The 24373-nt window shown below is 40.4% G+C and overlaps 1 protein-coding gene across 7 annotated transcripts in view; it reads right to left on the bottom strand.

The window, feature by feature from the left end:
- Positions 1–539: 539 nt before the first annotated feature.
- The window catches only part of JPH1 (junctophilin 1), a 120340-nt gene continuing 96506 nt past the window's right edge, over positions 540–24373 (bottom strand). Inside the window, exons 4-7 of one of the 7 annotated variants that reach the window (XM_039524022.1) lie at positions 22082–22743; positions 21325–21362; positions 3020–3115; positions 540–2850 (exon numbers count right to left, since the gene is read on the bottom strand). In XM_039524022.1, coding sequence (XP_039379956.1) covers positions 3097–3115; positions 21325–21362; positions 22082–22743 — 719 coding nt within the window. In that variant the 3' untranslated portion in view covers positions 540–2850; positions 3020–3096. Of the gene's footprint in view, positions 2851–3019; positions 3116–21324; positions 21363–21416; positions 22744–24373 lie in introns of those variants that run through there. The other 6 variants (XM_039524020.1, XM_039524025.1, XM_039524027.1 and 3 more) reach the window with 6 other exon arrangements.

Below are 24373 nucleotides of genomic sequence, written 5' to 3' on the forward strand. Positions count from 1 at the left end.
CGGATGAGGCAGGTAAACAAACTGGCCTGGCCCGCCAGGGGCTTTCCCTACACAAGCGGTGACCCTAGTTTGAGAAACACTGAGTTAATTCAAAACAGACAGGAACAACTGCTCCTAAAATATATATTTCTATTAAAGGGAAGCTTTATGTTAACTCAGCTGAATGTTAAACCAGTACTAATTGGTAACAAGTGAGAGGGAGTAAAACTCTGTAGTGATCTACTCACTATACAACCCTGCTGGCTTTAATGGAGTTTTATATGCTGTGTTTAGTCTGCGTAAAAATACATAAAAATCCTATTTGTGAAGCGAAAGGAAGAGCACCTACCTCAGGAAGCTATCCACTAGTTTTAACCTTCTTCCACTTTGAAATGATACATTCCTTGGGTAAAATCCTGACTCTTCTGAAAACAAGGGAAAATTCCCATGGACTTCCAAGGAGCCAGGCTTTTGCCCATTCTCTTGGCAGATGATAGACATTTTTCCAAGGAAAAATCTGCAGTATACTGTTTGCATGAACAGAAAAACCCACCTGCAACTCTTAATAACCAACTTTTTATTAAAGCAAATACAGTTGTGGAAACTGTACGTTATACATTTTGGGTTCAAGACTTTTATAAATAGAGAAACTCCTACATAAAGAGTTCATTTTTTTCACAGCAAGAAACTTTAAATAGACAAAGTGACATTATTAAGTACATTGGCAGGCTTCATGTGCTGTCCGAAATGTAGTGTACAGTATAACAACCAATTATAAATAGCCTTTCATGTAAAATACAGCTGTGCACATTTTAGAAAAATACCAACAATTTTTGAGCTTTGTTTTAGAAAAGCTTATAAATCATACATATTTATAAATTGTACTAACATGCTTAAATTTATAAACACTTTCAGAAGCTGATTGTTACCCCATTTTCAGAGCATCAAGTATTTTAAATAAACATTGAATAAGAATTAAATGTCAGTTACAAAATTAGTTCTCTTTGTAAGGAGACATGGGGTGGGCAGGAGCATTTATCCTTACATCAAGGCTTACAGTAATTTTAAAATTACTTTCTTAAATTTAAAAGTAAAACATGATCTTACTTATTTTAAAAAATGAATAAATATACCAGTTATTTTCCTTTCCTCTCTGTCGGCTTTCTTCCACACAGGTCAAACCACAGGATTCTCAACATACTTTTGCATAAAACAGCGTGTTACTGCCCTGCACTAAGCTGTATCAGGCTACATAATATTCATTTCATACCTATGTTACTTTATGTGCTGCATCAAAAGATACCAAATGTAGCTTTTAAGAAACTTCTCCATTAAACCATGCAAACAATTATAAAGTTTACAAACATGTTCAAAAACTAAAAATTATGAAATCTTTTCTAATAGAGATAAAATAAACCATATTCCAAGCCCTTTTCTATTTTTGATTTGAAAGTAAATATTTTAATTTAAAATGATCACACCACATAAACTTCTGTAAGTAAAGAAGCATGCTTTTGAGTAATATAGGGTACAGTAATTACAGTGTAATGGCACATGAAAAAAACACTGATCACATCAGCATAACATAGGACTGTAAAACAACTTAAGACAAATGTTCCAAATGACAATTTCTGTGGCTCTTTCTTTTGTTGTTGTTGAGGTAAAATTATATACGGACTTTAAAGACATTAAAGGCATCAAATTGATAAACAATCATTTTAAAGGATCTAAATGCTCTACCTGAATGTATTCAACACAAAGCTAGTATTTTAAAATTAATAATAATTTTGTGTGTAGTAACTAGCTGAGCTTTCATTGGCATTACTGTCCACTTGGACAAGACTTGTCTTTAACTGCTGGCAAAAATCCCAGTATTAAAATATAATCATTCAAATCACCGATTACCACAACACTGGTGTCGGAGAAAAACCATGCAACACTTGAATCTTATTTCTCAAGATATTCTGCCTCCTTTATCTAATGTATTGGTACTGCCTGAAGATTCTCACGGTATTATAAATTGGCTTGCTATTGACCCAAGCATTTGAGCATTTTTTTGGAAGCAAAAAAGGACAGCTTAAAACTTTGCCATTACTGTATATTACCTGCTAAACCTTAATAATTTAGGAAAACAAGTTTCAAGAATTGTACCTTCAGATAAAAAAATATATATATGTATAACAGATTTTAGCTTCTGCTGCTAGATGCAACTAGTACATTTCTCCAGGTTGCTCTACATACTATATTATGGCTATACATCAGGTTTAAAACAGCAGCAAAAACAGAATCATGCACTAGCAAATGAAATTCAATCTCCCTGACCATTGCAGGAGATGTTAAAAGCAGCAGGTAATGGAATAAGACTGGTGAGTGATGCTGCTAACTATTTCTTCTAATGAGATAGGAGTGAACGCTGGAATCACTTCCACAGCAACTGAATCCTCTGACCACATTCCTCTGGCAGTCGTTTTCCGATCTCCCTACTAAAAACATCAGACGGTAAAATAATAAGGCAGCTGTTAGCTCCCATCAACAAAAAGTGCAGCTCCGTACATTTCCAGTTTAGTCACACACTGCTGGAACAGATGGAGTAGCCAATGCACTTCACTGGTTGGGCTGCTTCAGCAGATTTTTGTTGTTGTTTTCCAACATGGCTGCTTGCTTCAGCTTCCAAAGGACCCCAAAGCCACAAATCATCAGCAGAGAAACAGATCAGGCCCCTGGCTGAATTTTCCAAGTGTCATCTCTCTTGCGTCCCATCCTAATTCCAAGCCTCCTTCCCTGTGTCTGAGTACGACTGGTGCCATTTAAAAGGCTGATGAGACAACTGCAGAGAATTGTGGGCTAACACCACTAGTTGTCATGACTTCACTGAAGGGTCAAAACAATTATATCATTAAGTAACTATGTTGAATCACATTCAGGCATAGCTAAAATTAAAGTAGGGAACATTAAAAGTTTGTAAATCTTTATAATTTGAACTGGGGAATCAAACTGATTTGGATATGGTGATCTTCTATAAGAACAAGACCTTTCTTACCTTCTCTAATTCCAGTCAAGTTAGAAAATGGACAAAAAGAATGGCTAAACCAATATTCAACAGCATTACCAGGGCAATCAAGACTGAGTTAGGACCCTGAAAATACAATAAAATGGGTTTTGATTACATTTTTTAAAATGAAAAAGTCATGCAAGCCTGAACACAATGCATGTTCTAAATGAAGTCACAACAGGAAATATATATCATGACCTTGTCTTGACCTTTTAAAACCTGCCTCTGAAAGATTAATCACCCCTAAAGGTACAGACTCTACTCCTGATAAACAAAACATTTAAACTCATTATTTCTGGCATTCAGCTGTGCTAAATATCATGTGCGTGAGAAATGCAATGGATGCTGTAAATGCAGGTGAAATTAAATGTGGTATCATACTGGTTTAATCAAGTTAGGATTAAGTTGTTTTTCTGGGAACTGTGATTGTCCAAAGAAAACAAAATAGTGCAAGACAAAAACTATGCCAGATTTTTAAAACAAAACTTGAACTTCAGTAGGAGTAAAAAAAGATTATAGTACAGCACCTCTTCCCTACTTCGGTCCTCTTCATAGACTCCAATCTCTTTTAAAGTAGAAAATATAACTGTGTTATGTAAAATACCACCCCCTGGCACTGGCAGTACTCTCACTGGAATTTCCTCTTTCCCTTCCCTCCGCAGGTAGTTTGGCTAAGAAAAAAGATAGATAGAGATCCCCCAGAAATCTTTTAGTAAATATTAAACTGTAATTTTACATTCAAAACTTCTTGCTTTAAACAACCCTTTCATTAACTAGGAGACAATGCAGGCAGAAGCCCAGCTGCAGAGTGGGGGCTATCCAGTTTATTGCACTGAGTGCAGCATGTATGATTACCTGCCCTGTGGGCGGGTGGTGTATGTGTGCATTCAGTGCAAGGCGCTCCTGGCCCTCAGAGACCACGTACGGGATTTGGAGACAAACGTGGTGGAACTGGAGGAGCTAAGAGAGGCATGTTGATGAGGCTTTCCGGGACACTGTAGAATTGTCCCACCTCCGGTCAGACAGCCCCTGCGCTGTTGAGGAGGATGAAAGGCCCAGGGAAGCAGAGCAGTCAGTGGGAGCAGAGAGAAACCTTCCCATAGTTGGGACCCTCCTTCCAGATGGTGCTGGGGTTGCTTCTCAAACTGAGGTTACCTCTCTGGGGGAGAGAACTCCAGTTGCTAGGAAAAGGCAGGTGTTAGTAATGGGAGATTTGATCATTAGAAACATAGATAGCTGGGTTTGTGATGACTGGGGTAACTGTATGGTGACTTGCCTGCCTGGTGCGAAGGTTGCGGATCTCTCGAGGCATCTAGACAGACTTATGTGTAGTGATGGGGAGGAACTGATGGTCGTGGTACATGTAGGTACCAATGACATAGGGAAGGGTAGGAGAGATGTCCTGGAGGCCAAATTTAGGCTGCTAGGGAAGAGACTGAAATTCAGGACCTCTATGGTGGCATTCTCAGAAATGCTCCCAGTTCCACGCATAGGGCCAGGTAGGCAGCCAGAGCTTCAGAGTCTCAATGCGTAGATGAGATGATGGTGTAGAGAGCAGGGGTTTACATTCTTTAGGAAGTGGGAAAACTTTTGGGATAGGGGGAGCCTATACAGGAGAGATGGGCTCCACCTAAACCAAAGTGGAACCAGATTGCTGGCACTAAACATTAAAAAGGTTGTAGAGCAGTTTTTAAACTAGGAGATGGGGAAAGCCGATTGCTGCAGAGGAGCATGTGGATCGGACACAGACTTCTCTTAGGGGAGAATCTAATGATAGAGAATCTCCAGGTTATAGTCAGGAGCAGAGGATAATGTAAGGGCCAAATCAGATGATAAACATTCACATAAAAAAGAATCTGACACATCAGAAAAGGGCAGACAAATAAACAGTGACAAGTTTTTAAAGTGCTTATACACAAATGCTAGAAGTCTAAATAATAAGATGGGTGAACTAGAGTGCCTTGTGATAAAGGAGGATATTGATATAATAGGCATCACAGAAACCTGGTGGACTGAGAGCAATCAATGGCACACAATATATCGGAAGGACAGAACAGGTCACGTGGGGGGGGAGGGGAGGGTAGCACTATATGTGAAAGAAAATGTAGAAACAGATGAAGTAAAAATCTTAAGTGAATCCACATGTTCCGTAGAATATCTATGGATAGAAATTTCATGCTCTAATAAAAATATAACATTAGGGATCTATTATCAAACACCTGACCAGGACAGTGATAGTGATGATGAAATGCTAAGGGAAATTAGAGAGGCTATCAAAATTAAGAACTCAATAATAGTGGGCGATTTCAATTATCCCCATATTGACTGGGAACATTTCACTTCAGGACGAAATGCAGAGATAAAATTTCTCGATACTTTAAATGACTGCTTCATGGAGCAGCTGGTACGGGAACCCACAAGGCGAGAGGCAACTCTAGATTTAAGCCTGAGTGGAGCGCAGGAGCTGGTCCAAGAGGTAACTATAACAGGACCGCTTGGAAATAGTGACCATAATACAATAGCATTCAACATCCCTGTGTGGGGAAGAACATCTCAACAGCCCAACACTGTGGCATTCAATTTCAAAAGGGGGAACTATGCAAAAATGAGGGGGTTAGTTAAACAGAAGTTAAAAGGTACAGTGACTAAAGTGAAATCCCTGCAAGCTGCATGGGCGCTTTTTAAAGACACCATAATAGAGGCCCAACTTCAATGTATACCCCAAATTAAGAAACACAGTAAAAGAACTAAAAACAAGCCACTATGGCTTAACAACCATGTAAAAGAAGCAGTGAGAGATAAAAAGACTTCCTTTAAAAAGTGGAAGTCAAATCCTAGTGAGGTAAATAGAAAGGAGCATAAACACTGCATAAACAAATTAAATGTAAAAATGTAATAAGAAAAGCCAAAGAGGAGTTTGAAGAACGGCTAGCCACAAACTCAAAAGGTAGTAACAAAATGTTTTTTGAGTACATCAGAAGCAGGAAGCCTGCTAAACAACCAGGGGGCCCCTCGATGATCGAGATAGAAAAGGAGCGCTTAAAGACGATGAAGTCATTGCGGAGAAACTAAACGAATTCTTTGCTTCAGTCTTCACGGCTGAGGATGTTAGGGAGATTCCCAAACCTGAGCCGGCTTTTGCAGGTGATAAATCTGAGGAACTGTCACAGATTGAAGTGTCACTAGAGGAGGTTTTGGAATTAACTGATAAACTCAACATTAACAAGTCACCGGGACCAGATGGCATTCACCCAAGAGTTCTGAAAGAACTCAAATGTGAAGTTGCGGAACTATTAACTAAGGTTTGTAACCTGTCCTTTAAATCGGCTTCTGTACCCAATGACTGGACGTTAGCTAATGTAACACCAATATTTAAAAAGGGCTCTAGAGGTGATCCTGGCAATTACAGACGGGTAAGTCTAACGTTGGTACCGGGCAAATTAGTCGAAACAATAGTTAAGAATAAAATTGTCAGACATATAGAAAAACATAAACTGTTGAGCAATAGTCAACATGGTTTCTGTAAAGGGAAATGGTGTCTTACTAATCTATTCGAGTTCTTTGAAGGGGTCAACAAACATGTGGACAAGGGGGATCCAGTGGACATAGTGTACTTAGATTTCCAGAAAGCCTTTGACAAGGTCCCTCACCAAAGGCTCTTACATAAATTAAGCTGTCATGGGATAAAAGGGAAGGTCCTTTCATGGATTGAGAACTGGTTAAAACACAGGGAACAAAGGGTAGGAATAAATGGTAAATTCTCAGAATGGAGAGGGATAACTAGTGGTGTTTCGCAAGGGTCAGTCCTCGGACCAATCCTATTCAACTTATTCATAACTGATCAGGAGAAAGGGGTAAACAGTGAGGTGGCAAAGTTTGCAGATGATACTAAACTGCTCAAGATACTTAAGATCAAAGCAGACTGTGAAGAACTTCAAAAAGATCTCACAAAACTAAGTGATTGGGCAACAAAATGGCAAATGAAATTTAATGTGGATAAATGTAAAGTAATGCACATTGGAAAAAATAACCCCAACTATACATACAATATGATGGGAGCTAATTTAGCTACAACAAGTCAGGAAAAAGATCTTGGAGTCATCGTGGATAATTCTCTGAAGATGTCCACGCAGCGTGCAGAGGTGGTCAAAAAAGCAAACAGGATGTTAGGAATCATTAAAAAGGGGATAGAGAATAAGACAGAGAATATATTATTGCCCTTATATAAATCAATGGGATGCTCACATCTCGAATACTGCGTACAGATGTGGTCTCCTCATCTCAAAAAAGATATACTGGCACTAGAAAAGGTTCAGAAAAGGGCAACTAAAATGATTAGGGGTTTGGAGAGGGTCCCATATGAGGAAAGATTAAAGAGGCTAGGACTCTTCAGCTTGGAAAAGAGGAGACTAAGGGGGGGATATGATAGAGGTATATAAAATCATGAGTGATGTGGAGAAAGTGGATAAGGAGAAGTTATTTACTTATTCTCATAATACAAGAACTAGGGGTCACCAAATGAAATTAATAGGCAGCAGGTTTAAAACAAATAAAAGGAAGTTCTTCACGCAGCGCACAGTCAACTTGTGGAATTCCTTGCCTGAGGAGGGTGTGAAGGCTGGGACTATAACAGCATTTAAAAGAGAACTGGATAAATTCATGGTGGTTAAGTCCATAAATGGTTATCAGCCAGGATGGGTAAGGAATGGTGTCCCTAGCCTCTGTTTGTCAGAGGATGGAGATGGATGGCAGGAGAGAGAGCACATGATCATTGCCTGTTAGGTTCACTCCTTCTGGGGCACCTGGCATTGGTCACTGTCGGTAGACAGGATACTGGGCTAGATGGACCTTCGGTCTGACCCGGTACGGCCGTTCTTATGTTCTAATTTTAACAGTTGCAAAATTACAGATCTGTTCCTGCTCTTGTAGACACTGATGGCAAAATTCCCTTACTTTATAAATGGAGGTGGTCAATTTAATAGAGAAATGTACAAGTCAAAACAACCCCCGCCTTCCAAGCGAAATCTAAATTTTATTAAAGAGCAGACTCTTAATCCTTGTATAATTTCTTCATTTTTATATGAAACAGATGATCAAAGATTCTGATTAGCCTTCTGATATATACTGCTGCTTTTTGAACCGTGCCCAGAAGGATATAATTTGTACAGATGCTCACTTATGAATAGCTTGGCATATACATTTAACAGATGAGATGCCTCTGTTCTTGGGTTCTCCTTTTAAAATTTTTGGCATATTTACTCAGACTTACATGTGATTAATTTTTTAAAAATGCATACTCACTGCTAGTAAAAAAACCAAAGAAAACCATACCACTTATAAAATTCATTCCTATGGAAAACACAAATGATCCTCACAAAAAGGCAAGACCTGAGCAGGGCAAGATTGTTGGACCTGGTGATGGGACTATCACTCTTAAGATCACAAGAGGGATAACCAGATTTAATTAAATATTAAACAAGAATTTATTGACTTACTGCAAATGTCATGTATTGTAAAATTCCACTACATTTAACGGCTATAATTGACATCAGCCATATAATCCCTGGAATGATACAGGTTGAGAACTGTTTCCTAGAATACTGTAATGGCAAAGCCTGTCTTAAATGAACAGTATTTGTGCTAATATCACATCGAATAGTATTAAAAATGGTTTAGAGATTATTACAGGCAAACATTTACTACCAGGCCAAGTGCTTACTACTGTGAGAACAGTGTGTACAGTGATGAGTGTTTTCACTAAGCACTAAGTATTTTCAAGGACTGGGCTCATAGTACTCTCACAATAGAACCCACTGCAGATGGTAGCTGCAGGGGCCTTTAGTCTTGGAGAAATGGAGTTAACAATTAACAGACACCAGGCTTGCCAACTGTAGTGAATTTATTGTGAGAGACATGATTTCTAAGTAAAATTAAGCCTCACTCATGATCTCACGATAGAACTCCCAAAGCTCAGGATTTTTTTTCAACCCTGGGTGGCTGCTTCCCTGCCAGCCTGGGAAGAGGGAGAGGTGACCCTACTACAGGCCGCAGAACCCTAAGAGGAGCATAGGTGAGGCTGGGAGAGCTGAATTATGGTGTGGGGGCTGCAGGGCAGGGCTGAAGTGCGGGGGTGAGGGCTGATGGGGTGGGTGGGCTGTATTGATGATGGGTTCTGAGCAGATGGTGTGAGTGCTAGGAGGGTGAAATGAGACCGGTGGGGGTCGATGAGGTAGGGGGGGATGAGTTAAGGGGGGTTGGGTGAGGAGAGAACTGATGGAGGACTGGAGGACAGGATTAATTACTGGGCAGGAGAGGAGCAGATGTGGGGGTGAGAGCTCCTGCAGCAGGGGCCAAACTCACTTTATCCCCTACATGTGGGAGAGTGGGCAACACTAATTGTCACATATACACACCCCATAAGTTTTGATCTCTTGAAGTTGTCAATACGGAGATGCTCCCATTTTGATAATGCTACTGCCTGCTGAGATGCAAAGAGGCTGTCAAACAAATGGAGAGGCCCTCGGAGATGGGAGGAGGCGCACTATCTGTACTGGGCCTATCTGCCTAGTGTGATGGTCAAGCATGTATAGTTAGCATTTAAGAAGTGGGCTCACAGCCAGGAACAGGTGAAGAACTTTCTGCACAAATCACAGCTAACAAACAAATAAGACCAGGAGAAGAGAGACACAACTAGCATAAGAGCGAAACTTTAAAATAAATATCCAGAGGCAAGATTTTCAGAAGTGACTAATGATTTTGAGTGACTCAGTTTTTGGGTGCCCAATTTAAGGCACTTCTTAATGACTTAACTTTCAGGGGGTGGTTACTTAAAACTTTCTGAAAATTAGACCCTTTAAGGCAATGGTGATTACCCCATCAGGGTAATCCGCTGGCAGGCCGCGAGACAGTTTGTTTACATTGACCATCTGCAGGCACGACCGCCCGCAGCTCCCATTGGCCGGGAGGTGGTCAATGTAAACAAACTGTCTTGCGGCCCGCCAGCAGATTATGCTGACAGGCCGCAGGTTGCCCACCACTGCTTTAAGATGTCTCAGGTTGGTGCACACTATCACTAGCAACTCCTAAAAATCTTGGGTCATGTCACTAAGTACGTATACACTGCAATTTAAGGTGCAACTGCTGCTCATATAAGCATCCCATGCTAGCTTTAACCAGTCCAGTACAGCTATGGTGGCATGGGCTTCAGCCTGGGCTAGGAGCCCCTGTATAAATCCACTGGGGACCCTACATACATACTTGGGTGCATGCTGCTGTGTCTTCACTGCTTGCATTCGAAGAAGTGGGTATTCACCCACGAAAGCTCATGCTGCAAAACTTCTGTTAGTCTATAAGGTGCCACAGGATTCTTTGCTGCTTCTACAGAACCAGACTAACACGGCTACCCCTCTGATACTTCACTACTACCATTACCCGTGCTAGCTAGATTAAAACTAGTGTGGGTCTGGCTACCTGTGTTATACATTCAACTGCAGTGCAGATGTACCCTAAATGAGCTGGAGTCTTCCCACTTCAAGCAGAATTACTGCCCTGTTATGATCCCATTAACTAGTAGTCTTTCCATTAAGAAGTACCAACAGGGCTAAAGCTGGTCTCTGGGAGCTGCCCCCCTTTATGTAGTTTTGCCAGTTAAATGCAACCCGCATAAGTACAGTGCTCTGCATGACAACAAATTGTTAGAACAGTGGTTCTCAGCCAGAGGTATGTGGACCCGAGGGGGTACTCAGAGGTCTTCCAGGTGGTAATCCACTCATCTAGCTATTTGTCTCATTTTACAACAGGCTACATAAAAAACATTAGCGAAGTCAGTACAAACTAAAATTTCATACAGACAAATGATTTGTTTATACTGCTCTATTTACTATACACTGAAATGTAAGTACAATATTGATATTCCAATCTATTTATTTTGTAATTATACGGTAAAATGAGAAAGTCAGCACTTGTTTAGTAACAGTGTGTTGTGACACTTCTGTATTTTTATGTCTGATTTTGTAAGCAAACAGTTTTTAACTGAGGTGAAACATGGGGTACGCAAGACAAATCAGACTCCTGAACAGGGTACAGTAGTCTGGGAAGATTGAGAATCACTGAGCTAGAGGGTCACACCCTGAAGCCTTTGCTGAATTTTTACAAGTGTCTGCTGGGGTATGTCTTCACGGCAGTTAACCCCTACTTACGTGTTGCCCCATCCCCCTCTTCCAGACCCCATCCACATACACAAATCTTTGAACTACCTGAGGCTGTATGATAAAGCCTGACACTCAGGTGGGTAACCTAACTGCTCTGCAGTGAGGATGCAGGCTAAACCACTGAAGTGCCGATAGTCTCCAGTGCCTTCCCGCAATTCTCCCCATGTCCCCACAAGGACAGACATTATCTCACAATTTGCTGGCAAAGAGTGGCCCAGCTTACTGCAGCACAAGGAACCATAGGATATACCCCAAGAAGTCCTAGTGCCATGAATGGGTGAGTGCAGCAGCTGGTAACTCAGGAAGGATTTTGCAGTGTGGTTGCTCACACCCAGGTTAGGTTTACTTGGGTGCTAATCAGCCAAGTTAACTCTGAAGTGAAGACATAGCCTTCTGTGGCAGAGTGTGTGTTAAAAATGACAACGGGTTTCAGTGATATTGTCTACAGAAAATTCCCACAGGAAACAATGGGTCACCTGGATGTTTTTGAAATAGACCATCAGATTCACTTTCATTCCACTTCACAGAGATGGGGACTCATCCCTCCTGCCACAAACTGGCCTTTGGATTATCATAGGAGAGGCTGCTATAATAACTACTCTGGTTATATCATGCTTACGTCTGCATGGTTCAGTGCACCACAGCCATACGGGGATCCCTTTCTACGACAAACCTGTTTGAAACAGGCATGACTTGCAAACTCAAAAAGGCCAAGGTTCATACACTTATGAGACCCTTCCTACTGAAGCCACTTTTCCATTTGCAGAAGGACAGAGAACAATACAATACACATCACTGTTAGGATATATTCCTCCAGCGAGGAAGGATGGTTATGGTTAAGGCACTGACTTGGACTCAGGAGAAGTGGGTTCAATTCCTGGCTCTACTGCAGACTTTCTGAGTGACCCTGGCCACATCACTCAGTCTCTCTGTGTTTCAGTTCCCATCTGTAAAATGTGTGGGTACCCGCATGGCCCCTCAGTATGCCAACATCTTTATGGCTGACTTAGAACAACGCTTCCTTAACTCTCGTTCCCTAACGCCCCTACTCTACTTGCGCTACATTGATGACATCTTCATCATCTGGACTCATGGAAAAGAAGCCCTCGAGGAATTCCACCGAGATTTTAACAATTTCCATCCCACCATCAACCTCAGCCTAGACCAATCCACATAAGCGGTCCATTTCCTAGACACTACTGTGCTAATAAACGATGGCCACATAAATACCACCCTATACCGGAAACCCACTGACCGCTATACTTACTTACATGCCTCCAGCTTCCATCTTGGACACACCACACGATCCATTGTCTACAGCCAAGCTCTAAGATACAACCGTATTTGCTCCAATCCCTCAGACAGAGATAAACACCTACAAGATCTCTATCAAGCATTCTTAAACCTACAATACCCACCTGCTGAAATGAAAAAACAGATTGACAGAGCCAGAAGAGTACCCAGAAGCCACCTACTACAGGACAGGCCTAAAAAAGAAAATAACAGAACACCACTAGCCATCACCTACAGCCCCCAACTAAAACCTCTCCAGCGCATCATCAAAGATTTACAACCTATCCTTAGAGATGATCCCTCACTCTCACAGATCTTGGGAGACAAGCCAGTCCTCGCTTATAGACAGCCTCCCAACCTGAAGCAAATACTCACCAGCAACCGCACACCATACAACATAAACACTAACCCAGGAACCTATCCTTGCAACAAAGCCCGATGCCAGCTCTGTCCACATATCCATTCAAGTGACACCATCATAGGACCTAATCACATCAGACACGCCATCAGGGGCTCGTACACCTGCACATCTACCAACGTGATATATGCCATCATGTGCCAGCAATGCCCCTCTGCCATGTACATTGGCCAAACCGGACAGTCTCTACGCAAAAGAATAAATGGACACAAATCTGACATCAGGAATCATAACATTCAAAAACCAGTGGGAGAACACTTCAACCTCTCTAACCACTCAGTGACAGACTTGAAGGTGGCAATTTTGCAACAAAAAAACTTCAAAAACAGACTCCAAAGAGAAACTGCTGAACTTGAATTAATATGCAAACTAGATACTATTAACTGTGGGTTAAACAAAGACTGGGAATGGTTGGGTCATTACACCAATTGAATCTATTTCCCTATGTTAAGTTCTCCTCACACCTTCTATGGGCCATCTTAATTATCACTTCAAAAAGTTTTTTTCCTCCTGTTAACGATAGCTCATCTCAATTGATTAGACTCTGCCTGTTGGTATGCATACTTCTACCTTTTCATGTTCTCTGTATGTATAAATATCCCCTGTCTGTGTGTTCCATTCTATGCATCCGAAGAAGTGAGCTGTAGCTCACGAAAGCTCATGCTTAAATAAATTTGTTAGTCTTTAAGGTGCCACAAGTACTCCTGTTTCTATTCCCTTTGTCTATTTGGGCTGTAAACTCTTTGGGTTGCAGACTGGCTCTTACTACATGTTCATCTGGTGTCTAACATGCTGGAGCCTGTAGATGCTTCAGTAATATGGGCCTGGATTTTCAAAGGATTGAAATTCAGTTGGAGCTGGGTGACAACTCCTTTCAAAATCCTAGCCATAAATAATATTATTGGTTTACACGGAGTAGGTGAAACCCTGGCCTTGTTAAAGTCAATGGGATCTTTGTTACTAATTTCAGTGGAGCCAGGATTTCATTCATTACCTATCATACATCCTGAACTGCATTCCACATGGAATGAGAGCTCCAAGACAGACAGTTTTTAGTTGAATAGCAACATGGGGCTGTAGTTCAAACAGCACCAGGATAAGATATCAGGTTCCAGAACTCTGCCTGGAAATGGAGGGCTATTCTATTGATGCATCTATCACCCAGATGAAGTGGGTCTCATTAGCTCTTACTATGGAGAATAAAAGGTAGAGAGCCTCTAAAGTAAAAGAGGGGTAGGATACGAGACAAGGCATCCTTCCTAGAAAGAAGAAGCTGATGAGGAAGTGGAGGTTAAGAATTATGTTTACTGATATTGAGTAAAGAATGAAGAGAGGGTGACTTTGGGGCACCAACCCATGTTGAGTTGACACAAACGGGGACTCACCCCATTCACAGTGGTGAATATATTTTGTTTCCTCTTTTGATAACAAGAATTGTGAAAGTGGAGCTTTCTGATGTTCCAAAAATGATCAGTCTTAAGAGTTTTGTTCTATGCAAAGCATGACACCAGTTTTTAGAAATATGTTCTGAGTGTTAAATGCTTTAAGGTGAAGCACCAAAAATAAGTCCTTAATGCCCTGCAGGAGCTTAAAATAGCAAAAGGCAAAATTAGTCTGTGCTGTGCAGGATTGACTAGAACAGGTGCAATAAAGAAGTTGCAACAGCAAAGTTTTAGTCCTGCATCAAACTGTTCTTTCATCTTTTCGGTAGCAGGAAAGATAACATCTTTTCCCTTAGGTAAGAGAACCCTATGTAATTAATTTTGAGGTAGAAGATGACACTACTTTTCAGGGAAATAACTAAGAGATATAAAGACTGGTCCTGCAATCCATTTGCATTAGGAATGGCCATTGACTTTGGTGGGAATTCTAGGCATAGGAGTTTACAGGATCAGTGCAAGAGCTCTGTATTTTCTTCACAACAGGAACATTGGATTGTGTGATTGATAGATGTCAAGTGCACGTTAAGAGGAGACCCATACCACTTGATATTCTGCACACTGTAATGCCCTTAGATTTAGGTAAAACGGGGCTACGTATTGTAGTTTAATACCAGTTACTCTCAAAATAGTCTTTTACAGTATAATAGAGCCATGCCCCTTCCTCCAATACTACCTTATTTAAGCCAATATGCAAACAATTTGGCAGAAGAACTTGGGCGCACAGGATAAAACACTATCTGCTCATCTTTTTTATCACAATTCAAATCTCATCTGATTTATCTCCAATGATTTTTCAGGGTTAGTTCAGTGGATGGGTAACTAACTTGCTGACAATCTCTGTTCAGGAAAGACTCAGAGCAGAGGGAATCAGGGAATGAGCGAAATCATTTCTGAGGTTGAAATGGGGGTGGTGAAAACTTTGGAGAAAAATGCACAAGCAGCATAAATAACTATTCTGTAGCAACACACACCCTTGTTCTGGTAGGCTGTTGGAGTACCTCTTGTTGCTTTACTCTTGTTAGAACTTTAAAAAATGCAAATAGAGAATTTACTGTATCTCTGACAATCAGCTACTGCATATATATATATATATATGTATATATATATATATACACATATTTGTAGAAAAAATAGTTTTAAAGACATATAGTAAAGTGCCTTCACATTGGGAATGAACTCCCACACCTTAATTTCCTTTCTCTCATACACCCACCACACAGATGTTATCAAGACCAATGCAATTAAAGTACCCCAACAGAAGCAGTGGGACAGATCCCAGGCTAACTATCACATCAATAAATAAATAAATGTCTGCTGTGTGATATTCTCTTATTACCCTCTGCGCCCTTTTGGGCCTGGCTACACTGCATGCTTTTTTCAGTAGTATGTAGTGTAGGTACATATGGAGCCCCCCAAAACACTGGTATAAATAGCCATAGACTGTGAGGCATAGCTTAGGTTAGTAAAGACATTCCTGAAGGGTGTGGGTATGTATGTGAGTACATATCCTACTTGCCCAAGTCATGCCTCCCTCTCTAGTCTGCTAAAAACAGCAGTGTAGTGTCCCTGCTGCCTCCCCGCTGCTAGAGCCTTTCCACACCTTTCACTGACGTGTACTTACAAGCTGCAGTGTGTATGCTTTTCACTGCAGCATGTAGCTACACGTACTCTGCATGCCACTGCCAGTGGTGTGTAGTGAAGACATATTCTTCCTGATCACTGGCTAGTTGTGTGTTTGTGTCTGTGCCCTGTCGATTGTCAGAGAAGGTGGAGGGATACATTTCTGATATAAGAACAGGAGTACTAGTGGCACCTTAAAGACTAACAAATTTATTTTAGCATGAGCTTTCGTGAGCTGCAGCTCACTTCTTCGGATGCATAGAATGGAACACACAGACAGGAGATATTTATACATACAGAGAACATGAAAAGGTGGAAGTATGCATACCAACAGGAAGAGTCTAATCAATTGAGATGACTCTTCCTGTTGGTATGCATACTTCCACCTTTTCATGTTCTCTGTATGTATAAATATCTCCTGTCTGTGTGTTCCATTCTATGCATCCGAAGAAGTGAGCTGTAGCTCACGAAAGCTCATGCTAAAATAAATTTGTTAGTCTTTAAGGTGCCACAAGTACTCCTGTTCTTTTTGCGGATACAGACTAACACGGCTGCTACTCTGAAATCTGATTTCTGATATAGAGAGGCTCCAGCTAGTCAGTAAAGTTAGCAGCTCCCTCAGGTCCCAATCATGATTTGGTTTGGAAGGAATGGTGGAAAAGATGAGAAAAATTTGGCCTGATAGATGCTGCCTAAGCAGGTGCAACTTCACTTGCTTATACAAGGGCTGAACAGAAAACTGTCTGTTTCAAATTTCAGTCTGAGATTCTGTCCGTTCATCTTCGGACACACTCCTCCCCCAACCCACTTTCAAGGCCTGACAACTTCATGGTAGTGTACGTCTGACCCATCCACATATGTCAGGCTCCCAGGGTAAAAGGCCAATATCAGCTCCAAAATAGACTAAAAGGCTAGAAAGAAACATTGTGATAATGTAGTCTGGCCTCCTATACAACACAGGCCATAGGACTCCTCTGAATTAATTCCCGTTTGAACTAGATCATATCCTTTATCTAATCTTGATTAAAAATTTCCAGTGATGGAGAATCCATTACAGCCCACAATAATGTTGTTCAAATAGTTAATTGCCATCACTATTAATTTTTTTTGCCTTATTTCTAGTCTGAATTTGTCTAGTTTCAACTTTTAGCCATTGGATCATGTTATACTTTTGTCTGCTAAACTGAAGAACCCTGTATTTCTGTTCCCTGTGTAGGTATTTAATCAAGTCACCTCTTAGCCTTCTCTCTGTTAAGCTAAGTAGATTGAGCTCCTTGAGTCTCTCTCTAGAAAGGCCTGTTTTCTCATGGCTCTTCTCTGAGCCCGCTCCCATTTTTTAACATCCTTCTTAGAGCGTGGACACCAGAACTAGACATAGTATTCCAGTAGCAGTTGCATCAGTGTCCTATTTATATATTCAAGGATTGCATTAGCCTCTTGGTCACAGCATTGCACTGGGAGCGCACGTTCAGCTGATTATCCACGGCGGCTAAATCTTTTTCAGAGTTGCTGCTTCCCAGGACAGAGTCCCTCATCTGGTAAGTATGGACTACCTTTCCCCCCAGATGTAGGACTTGACATTTGGCTGCACTGACACAGACATTGTTTGCTTCAGTCCAGCTTACCCAGCAACCCAGATTACTTTATCAATGACTTGTCCTCTTCATTATCTACCAATCCACCAAACTTTATGATTTTATGTTTTCTGTCACGTCACTGATGACAACGTTAAATAAGTGTAGGGCCAAGAATCAATTCCTGTGGGACTCTAGTAGAAACACATCCACTTGATGATTCTCTGTTCATCATTACATTTTTGAGACCAATAAATTAACCAGGTTTTAATCCATTTAATGTGTGCTATGTTGATTTTCTATCATTCTACTTTTAGTCAAAATGTTGTGCAATACCAAGTCAAATGACTTACAGAACTCTAAGTATATTAATTACATCATCACTATTACCTTTATCAATCACATTTATAATCTCATAAAAAAAAGATATCAAGTTAGTTTGAGAGGATCTATTTTCCATCCACCTATGTTGATTTGCATTTATTATATTACCCTCTTTTAATTCTTTATTAATTGAGTACTATATCAGCTATACCACTATTTTGCCTCAGATTGATATTAAGCTGATAAGCATATGATTATCCAGGTCATTATGTTCACCCTTTCAAAATACTGGCACAACATTAGCTTTCTTCCAGGTCTCTGGAACTTCCCCAGTGATCCAAGCTTTACTGAAAATCAATATTAATAGACCAGAGAGCTCCTTGGCCAGCTCTTTTAAAACTGTTGGACGCCAGTTATCTGTGTCTGCTGATTTTAAAAAGTCTAACTTTAGTAGCTGCTGTTTAACATCCTCCTGACATTCCATTGGAATGGAAACTATTTTATCATATAATATGAACATATCATCTGTAGGGCTGTCAAGCGACTAAAAAAATTAATCACAATTAATATCACACTGTTAATAATAGAATACCATTTATTTAAATATTTTTGGATGGGTACAAAGTGTACAGTGCTCATTTTATATTTATTTTTTATTACAAATATTTGCACTGTAAAAAACAAAAGAATAGTATTTTTCAGTTCACCTAATACAAGTACTGTAGTGCAATCTCTTTATGATGAAAGTTGAACTTACAAGTGTATAATTATGTACAAAAAAACCCTGCATTCAAAAATAAAACAATGTAACACTTCACAGCCTATAAGTCCAATCAGTCCTACTTCTTGTTCAGCCAATTGCTCAGACAAACAAGTTTGTTTACATTTGCAGAAGATAATGCTGCCTGCTTCTTGTTTACAGTGTCACCTGAAAGTGAGAACAGGCGTTTGCATGGCACTACTATAGCCAGCATCGCAAGATATTTACATGCCAGATGTGCTAAAGATTTACATGTCCCTTGATGCTTCAACCACCATTCCACAGAATATGCGTCCATGCTGATGACGGGTTCTGCTCGATAATGATCCAAACCAGTGCATATTGACGCATTTTCATTTTTATCATCTGAGTCAGATGCCACCAGCAGAAGGTTGATTTTCTTTTTTGCTGGTTTGGGTTCTGTAGTTTCCGCATCAGAGTATTGCTCTTTTAAGACTCCAGAAAGCATGCTCCACACCTCATCCTTCCCAGTTTTTGGAATGCACTTCAGATTCTTAAATCTTGGTTTGAGTGCTGAAAGCTATCTTTAGAAATTTCACATTGGTATCTTCTTTGCATTTTGAAAGATTTGCAGTGAAAGTATTCTTAAAATGAACATGTGCTGGGTCATCATCTGAGACTGCTATAACATGAAATATATGGCAGAATGTGGGTAAAACAGAGCAGGGGACATACAATTCTCCCTCAAAGAGTTCAGTCACAAATTTAATTAACGCATTTTTTTTAACAAGCATCATCAGCATGGAAGCATGTCCTCAGGAACGATGGCCGAAGCATGAAGAGGCATATGAATCTTTAGTTCATCTGGCATATAAATAACTTGCGATGCTGGCTACAACAATGCTATGCAAACATCAGGTGACATTGTAATTAAGAAGTGTGCAGCATTATCTCTCGTAAATGTAAACAAACTTGTTTCTCTTAGCGATTGGCTGAACAAGAAGTAGGACTAAGTGGACTTGTAGGCTCTAAAGTTTTACATTGTTTTGTTTTTGAGTGCAATTATGTAAAAAAGCTACATTTGTAAATTGCACTTTCATGATAAAGAGATTGCACTTGTACTAGTACTTGTACAAAGTGAATTTAAAAATACTGTTTCTTTTGTTTATCATGTTTATAGTGCAAATATTTGCAATCTAAGATAATATGATGTGAGCACTGTACACTTTGTATTCTATGTTGTAACTGAAATGGATATATTTGAAAATGTAGAAAAACATCCAGAAATATTTAATACATTTCAATTGGTATTCTATTGTTTAACAGTCTGATTAATCGCGATTACTTTTTTAAATTGCAATTATTTTTTTTTGAGTTAACTGCGATTAATTGACAGCCTTAATTATCTGGCTTTTTTCAAATACAAAACAAATGTTTATTGAATGTTTTTTCTTTTTTGGCATTATTATTGACAATTCGACCTTTCACATCTAGTAATGGAATATCTAGGCACAATGGTCTAAAAACACAATTTCAGTCTTCACTTTCATTTTTATGAAATTAATCCAACTAGAATTTCTGTTAAAAAAATAAAGAGGAAAACTAAATTTTCCATGGCAGTATAAGAGCTGAACATTATAAAACTTTAAGGTACTTGTTTTGGGAGTTTATTTTCCTAGGAAATAAAGCAACTGCTTAGGACTGGTCCACACTAAGAAGCGGGGTCGAACTAGGGTACGCAAATTCAGCTACGTGAATAGCGTAGCTGAATTCGAAGTACCCTAGTTCGAACTACTCACCCGTCCAAACGCCGCGGAATCGAAGTCCGCGGCTCCAAGGTCGACTCCGCCACCGCCTTTTGCAGTGGTGGAGTACCGGAGTCGACTGCGGCGCTTCCGGAGTTCGAACTATCGTGTCCAGATTAGACGCGATAGTTCGAACTCCGAGAAGTCGAACTCACCGCGTCGACCCGGCTGGTAAGTGTAGACTAGCCCTTAGATTGTTTAATGGACTGTAAGATCTCTCACTGACTTTGAATCAGGTCTTTTACATATATATATGTATAAATGAAATTTTTGTATTTGCTGTATTTACCAAGCTGAAAAACCTGGGGCACAGCTGGGGAACCACTGAAAGACTTGCCAGAAACAGACAGGAGTGGAGGAGCTCTGTCACTGCCCTAAACACCAGAGGCGTAATAGAAACATAATGATGACGATGATGGAACTAAAAGTACATCTACACAGCAACTAGACACCTGTGGCTGGCTGCGTTAGCCGACTCTAAATTATGGGGCTTGGGCTGCGGGACTGTTTCATTGCTGTGTAGATCTCTGGGCTCGGGCTGGAGCCCAGGCTCTGGGATCCCATGGAGTGGAAGGGTCCCAGAGCCCAGGCTCCAGCCTGAGCTCAGAAGTCTACACAACAAAGAAACAGCCCCGCAGCCTGAGCCCCATAAGCCTGAGTTGGCTGGCATGGGCCAGCTGCGGGTTTTTCTTTGCAGTGTAGACGTACCCCCAAGAGGCTGAAATATAACCTTTGTAGCTGATATTTAATAAGAATCTGTAATCAGGACTTTATTAAAGTCGTATCACATCACTGGGTATTTAAGGCCTGTTTGATATACTGACATAGATTTAGTCCCAAACATTCATATCAATTTACAGGGTAACCCTTAGCTCAAGGGAGTTACCTGGGTGATGAAGTTGATCTGTTAGGTTGATTCTGAAGCTGAAATTATAAAAACACACATGTGCCTGATGTGATACTACATATAATTTTTTTATTGGTTGCCCAGTAATTCATTGTTAACTATTCAGCAGCAGCCCTCTGCATTTGGAAATTACCTTTCTCAGGGCAAACAAATAATAATCCCTGTGCTGATAATGTTTATATGCAGGTTTACAGCAAAGCTACATGGAAGCTATAAACCTTTCAATGACAGTCTTCAGTAAATCCCACTGGCACTTTAACAATTAATGGGGAAAAATGTTTGTTACACTCATAACATTGGATTTTTGGAAGGTACTGCATAATTTTTTGGGTATACATCTAGAAATTGTTAGATTCTGGCATCAGCCTAGCAGTGTAACCACCACTGCCAAAATATCCAATAAGGAAAACATATTGGTTTGAGGTGAACACATGAAAAAACACCAAAACATTTGTGTGTGTAAGGATCTTGCTGTTACATCAATACACAAGAATTTATTCTAAGAACTGCCACTGTCAATATTCCGGATACAATCTGTCCCTTCCATATTTTTAAGAAAGGCAACAGTGAGGTAAAGAACCTCAGTTCCTTACTCCCATTGGGTGTTATCCAGCAGTCCATACACTAGATGAAACTGCTATGGAAGTCAGCGAGTTTTGCCTGGACATAGACTGCAAAGTTGAGATGTAGCAGGCAGAGGAGCAGTGACGGGGAAGGGGCTGCCAATAGTACTTACCGAATGGATTTCCACTTCTTTTTCTGCTGAAGAATGGGACTCATTATTAGCGGAATTCTTTGGTGCAGCAAGTTCAGGTTTCTTTACTTTTGTATCAGATTTGCTTTCTTTGGCATCTGGATTAGTCACAGATCTGGCAGGACTTGGCTTCTGTGGAGTTGGTATCCGTGTGAGTGCTGAAGGTGATGGGTTGACATCTTCATCCTCCTCCCTGAGCTCATGTGGAAGCAGTGTTGGATTCATTTTTACGTAGTAGCCATGGTAATGACCATGCAGTTCCCCATTCTCTGCGCTGATGGGATTGTGGTGGGCTGAAAACTTTGGCTGATGTTTCACCACTATCTCCTCCTTCATGGGTACTTTTGAATATAGAGGCTTGTTGACCACGGCTGTTACAGTCTCACTAGCTAAACTCTTTTTTTCTTGAGTGAGTCTGACCTTTGAGCTGGAGTTTTGTCTTTTCAATTGTTTAGTAGGGGAAGGCTCAGATGGAAGAGGAGAACTGTGCTTTGGGCTTACTTCAGGTGTCCTAGGAGGTGTGGTGCCTTTTCGATAAAAATGAGGAGACTCTTTGGGGGAAGGTGTTTTTTCTTGAACCTTTTCTTCAGGGTTTTCTTTTACCTCCACGCTTTCTTGAAATCTTTGTTTGATATAATCAGGGCCTGAAAAACAGTATAACAAAATCTTATCTCATTAAAACAAGAATAGGGCCAGGTGCCAAATCTGCCACGCTGTGGGTATGGATCTGGGACGAAGCTGAAATTAAGAGGGAAAATAAAAACTCACTCATTTCTGGACTTTATATTATAATGCATTTGCTAATTAAAGTTGCTGCACCTTTTCCTCTCTGTTTGGCAGTAGTTTGGGCTTTTCACTATTGGTTTGATCACTTTGCCTTCAACCTTGCAAAGGGACATAGAAAATGTCTCCAAGGGTACGTCCATACTACCCGCCCGGGTCGGCGGGTAGCGATCGACTTCTCGGAGTTCGAAATATCGCGTCTCATCTAGACGCGATATATCGAACTCCAAACGCGTTACCGTCGACTCCGGAACTCCACCACCGCGAATGGCGGTGGCGGAGTCGACGGGGGAGTCGAGGACTTCGATCCCGCGCCATCAGGACGGGTAAGTACTTCGAACTAAGGTACTTCGAGTTCAGCTACGCTATTCGCGTAGCTGAACTTGCGTACCTTAGTTCGAACCCCCCCCCAGTGTAGACCAGGCCCAAATGAGACCATTGAAATCAATGGGAGTTAAGTGCCTAAATACCTTTCTGAATCTCATCCCCAAGTGGCTAAGTTTTTATTTGTCTCATGCATACATCTGCCATTTTTTCTCTAATTACTCATTTTTGTCTATCTACCATACATGGCCCTCATCACCATGATACCTGATTGTTATTTTGGTTGTTAAATACTTAGGAGGCAATCTCTCTTCTTATGCCTTAATAACTTATAGGAGACTGAGCTTGAATCTTTTATCAGTTTTCTGGTTTGATTATGAGTGGGTATTTGTGTGAGGGATTGTATTGTCTCTGTCGTTGGGTACGTCTTCACTGCAGAGTAAACCTGGGCTCTTACTCAGCAATTTCACCCAGCTCCTCTTACACACACCCCAGCCCCCTTATCTGAGTTTAGTGGTGCTTTCTAATCCTTTACAATAATAGCATCTGGTAAAGAATATTGTAACTTGTTGCTGCTGAGATCTGGGAATTAGTTTGCCACTAAAAGGCTGTGTCCCTGTGCAACAGAAACTCAGTGAAGTACAGACTTCCTAACACACAAATACAAATTGATGGTCTCTCTCCCTCTTAAAGTTTTAATACTGATCTGTAGTAAGGTCTTATTATTAGTTTGTCATTATTTGTACAAAATATACTTCATTACATTTACAGTATTGTCTTCAAGGGTTCAAAAATCATGACAATGTTTTAATAGTAATGAGATTTTTTTTTTAAAAAGCTCATTGTTTTCTTTGTCTCCTTTTTTACCTCTTAGGACATACTGTAGTCACATTTCCAATCTTTTCTCCACAACCAGGAAAGCTAGAAATATACTTTAAAAAAACAAACAAACAACAAGCTGAGATTGTCACATAATCGCTTGATTCCAGAAGCTGACTTTAATGAAACACCAACTATCACAAAAATCACAAGAGTTGGCAGTATTATATTTAGCAATATTTAGCAATATTCTATGATGCATTATTCACAGCTAGTTAAAGCTAAAATGTAATTGAAAGAGTAATAAAGCACAGTCTGTAATGCAGGAGCTTGGTTACTTTATTGCCT

The sequence above is a fragment of the Mauremys reevesii genome, linkage group 2, assembly GCF_016161935.1.
Source record: "Mauremys reevesii isolate NIE-2019 linkage group 2, ASM1616193v1, whole genome shotgun sequence".
In the NCBI taxonomy this organism is placed as follows: Eukaryota; Metazoa; Chordata; order Testudines; family Geoemydidae; genus Mauremys; species Mauremys reevesii.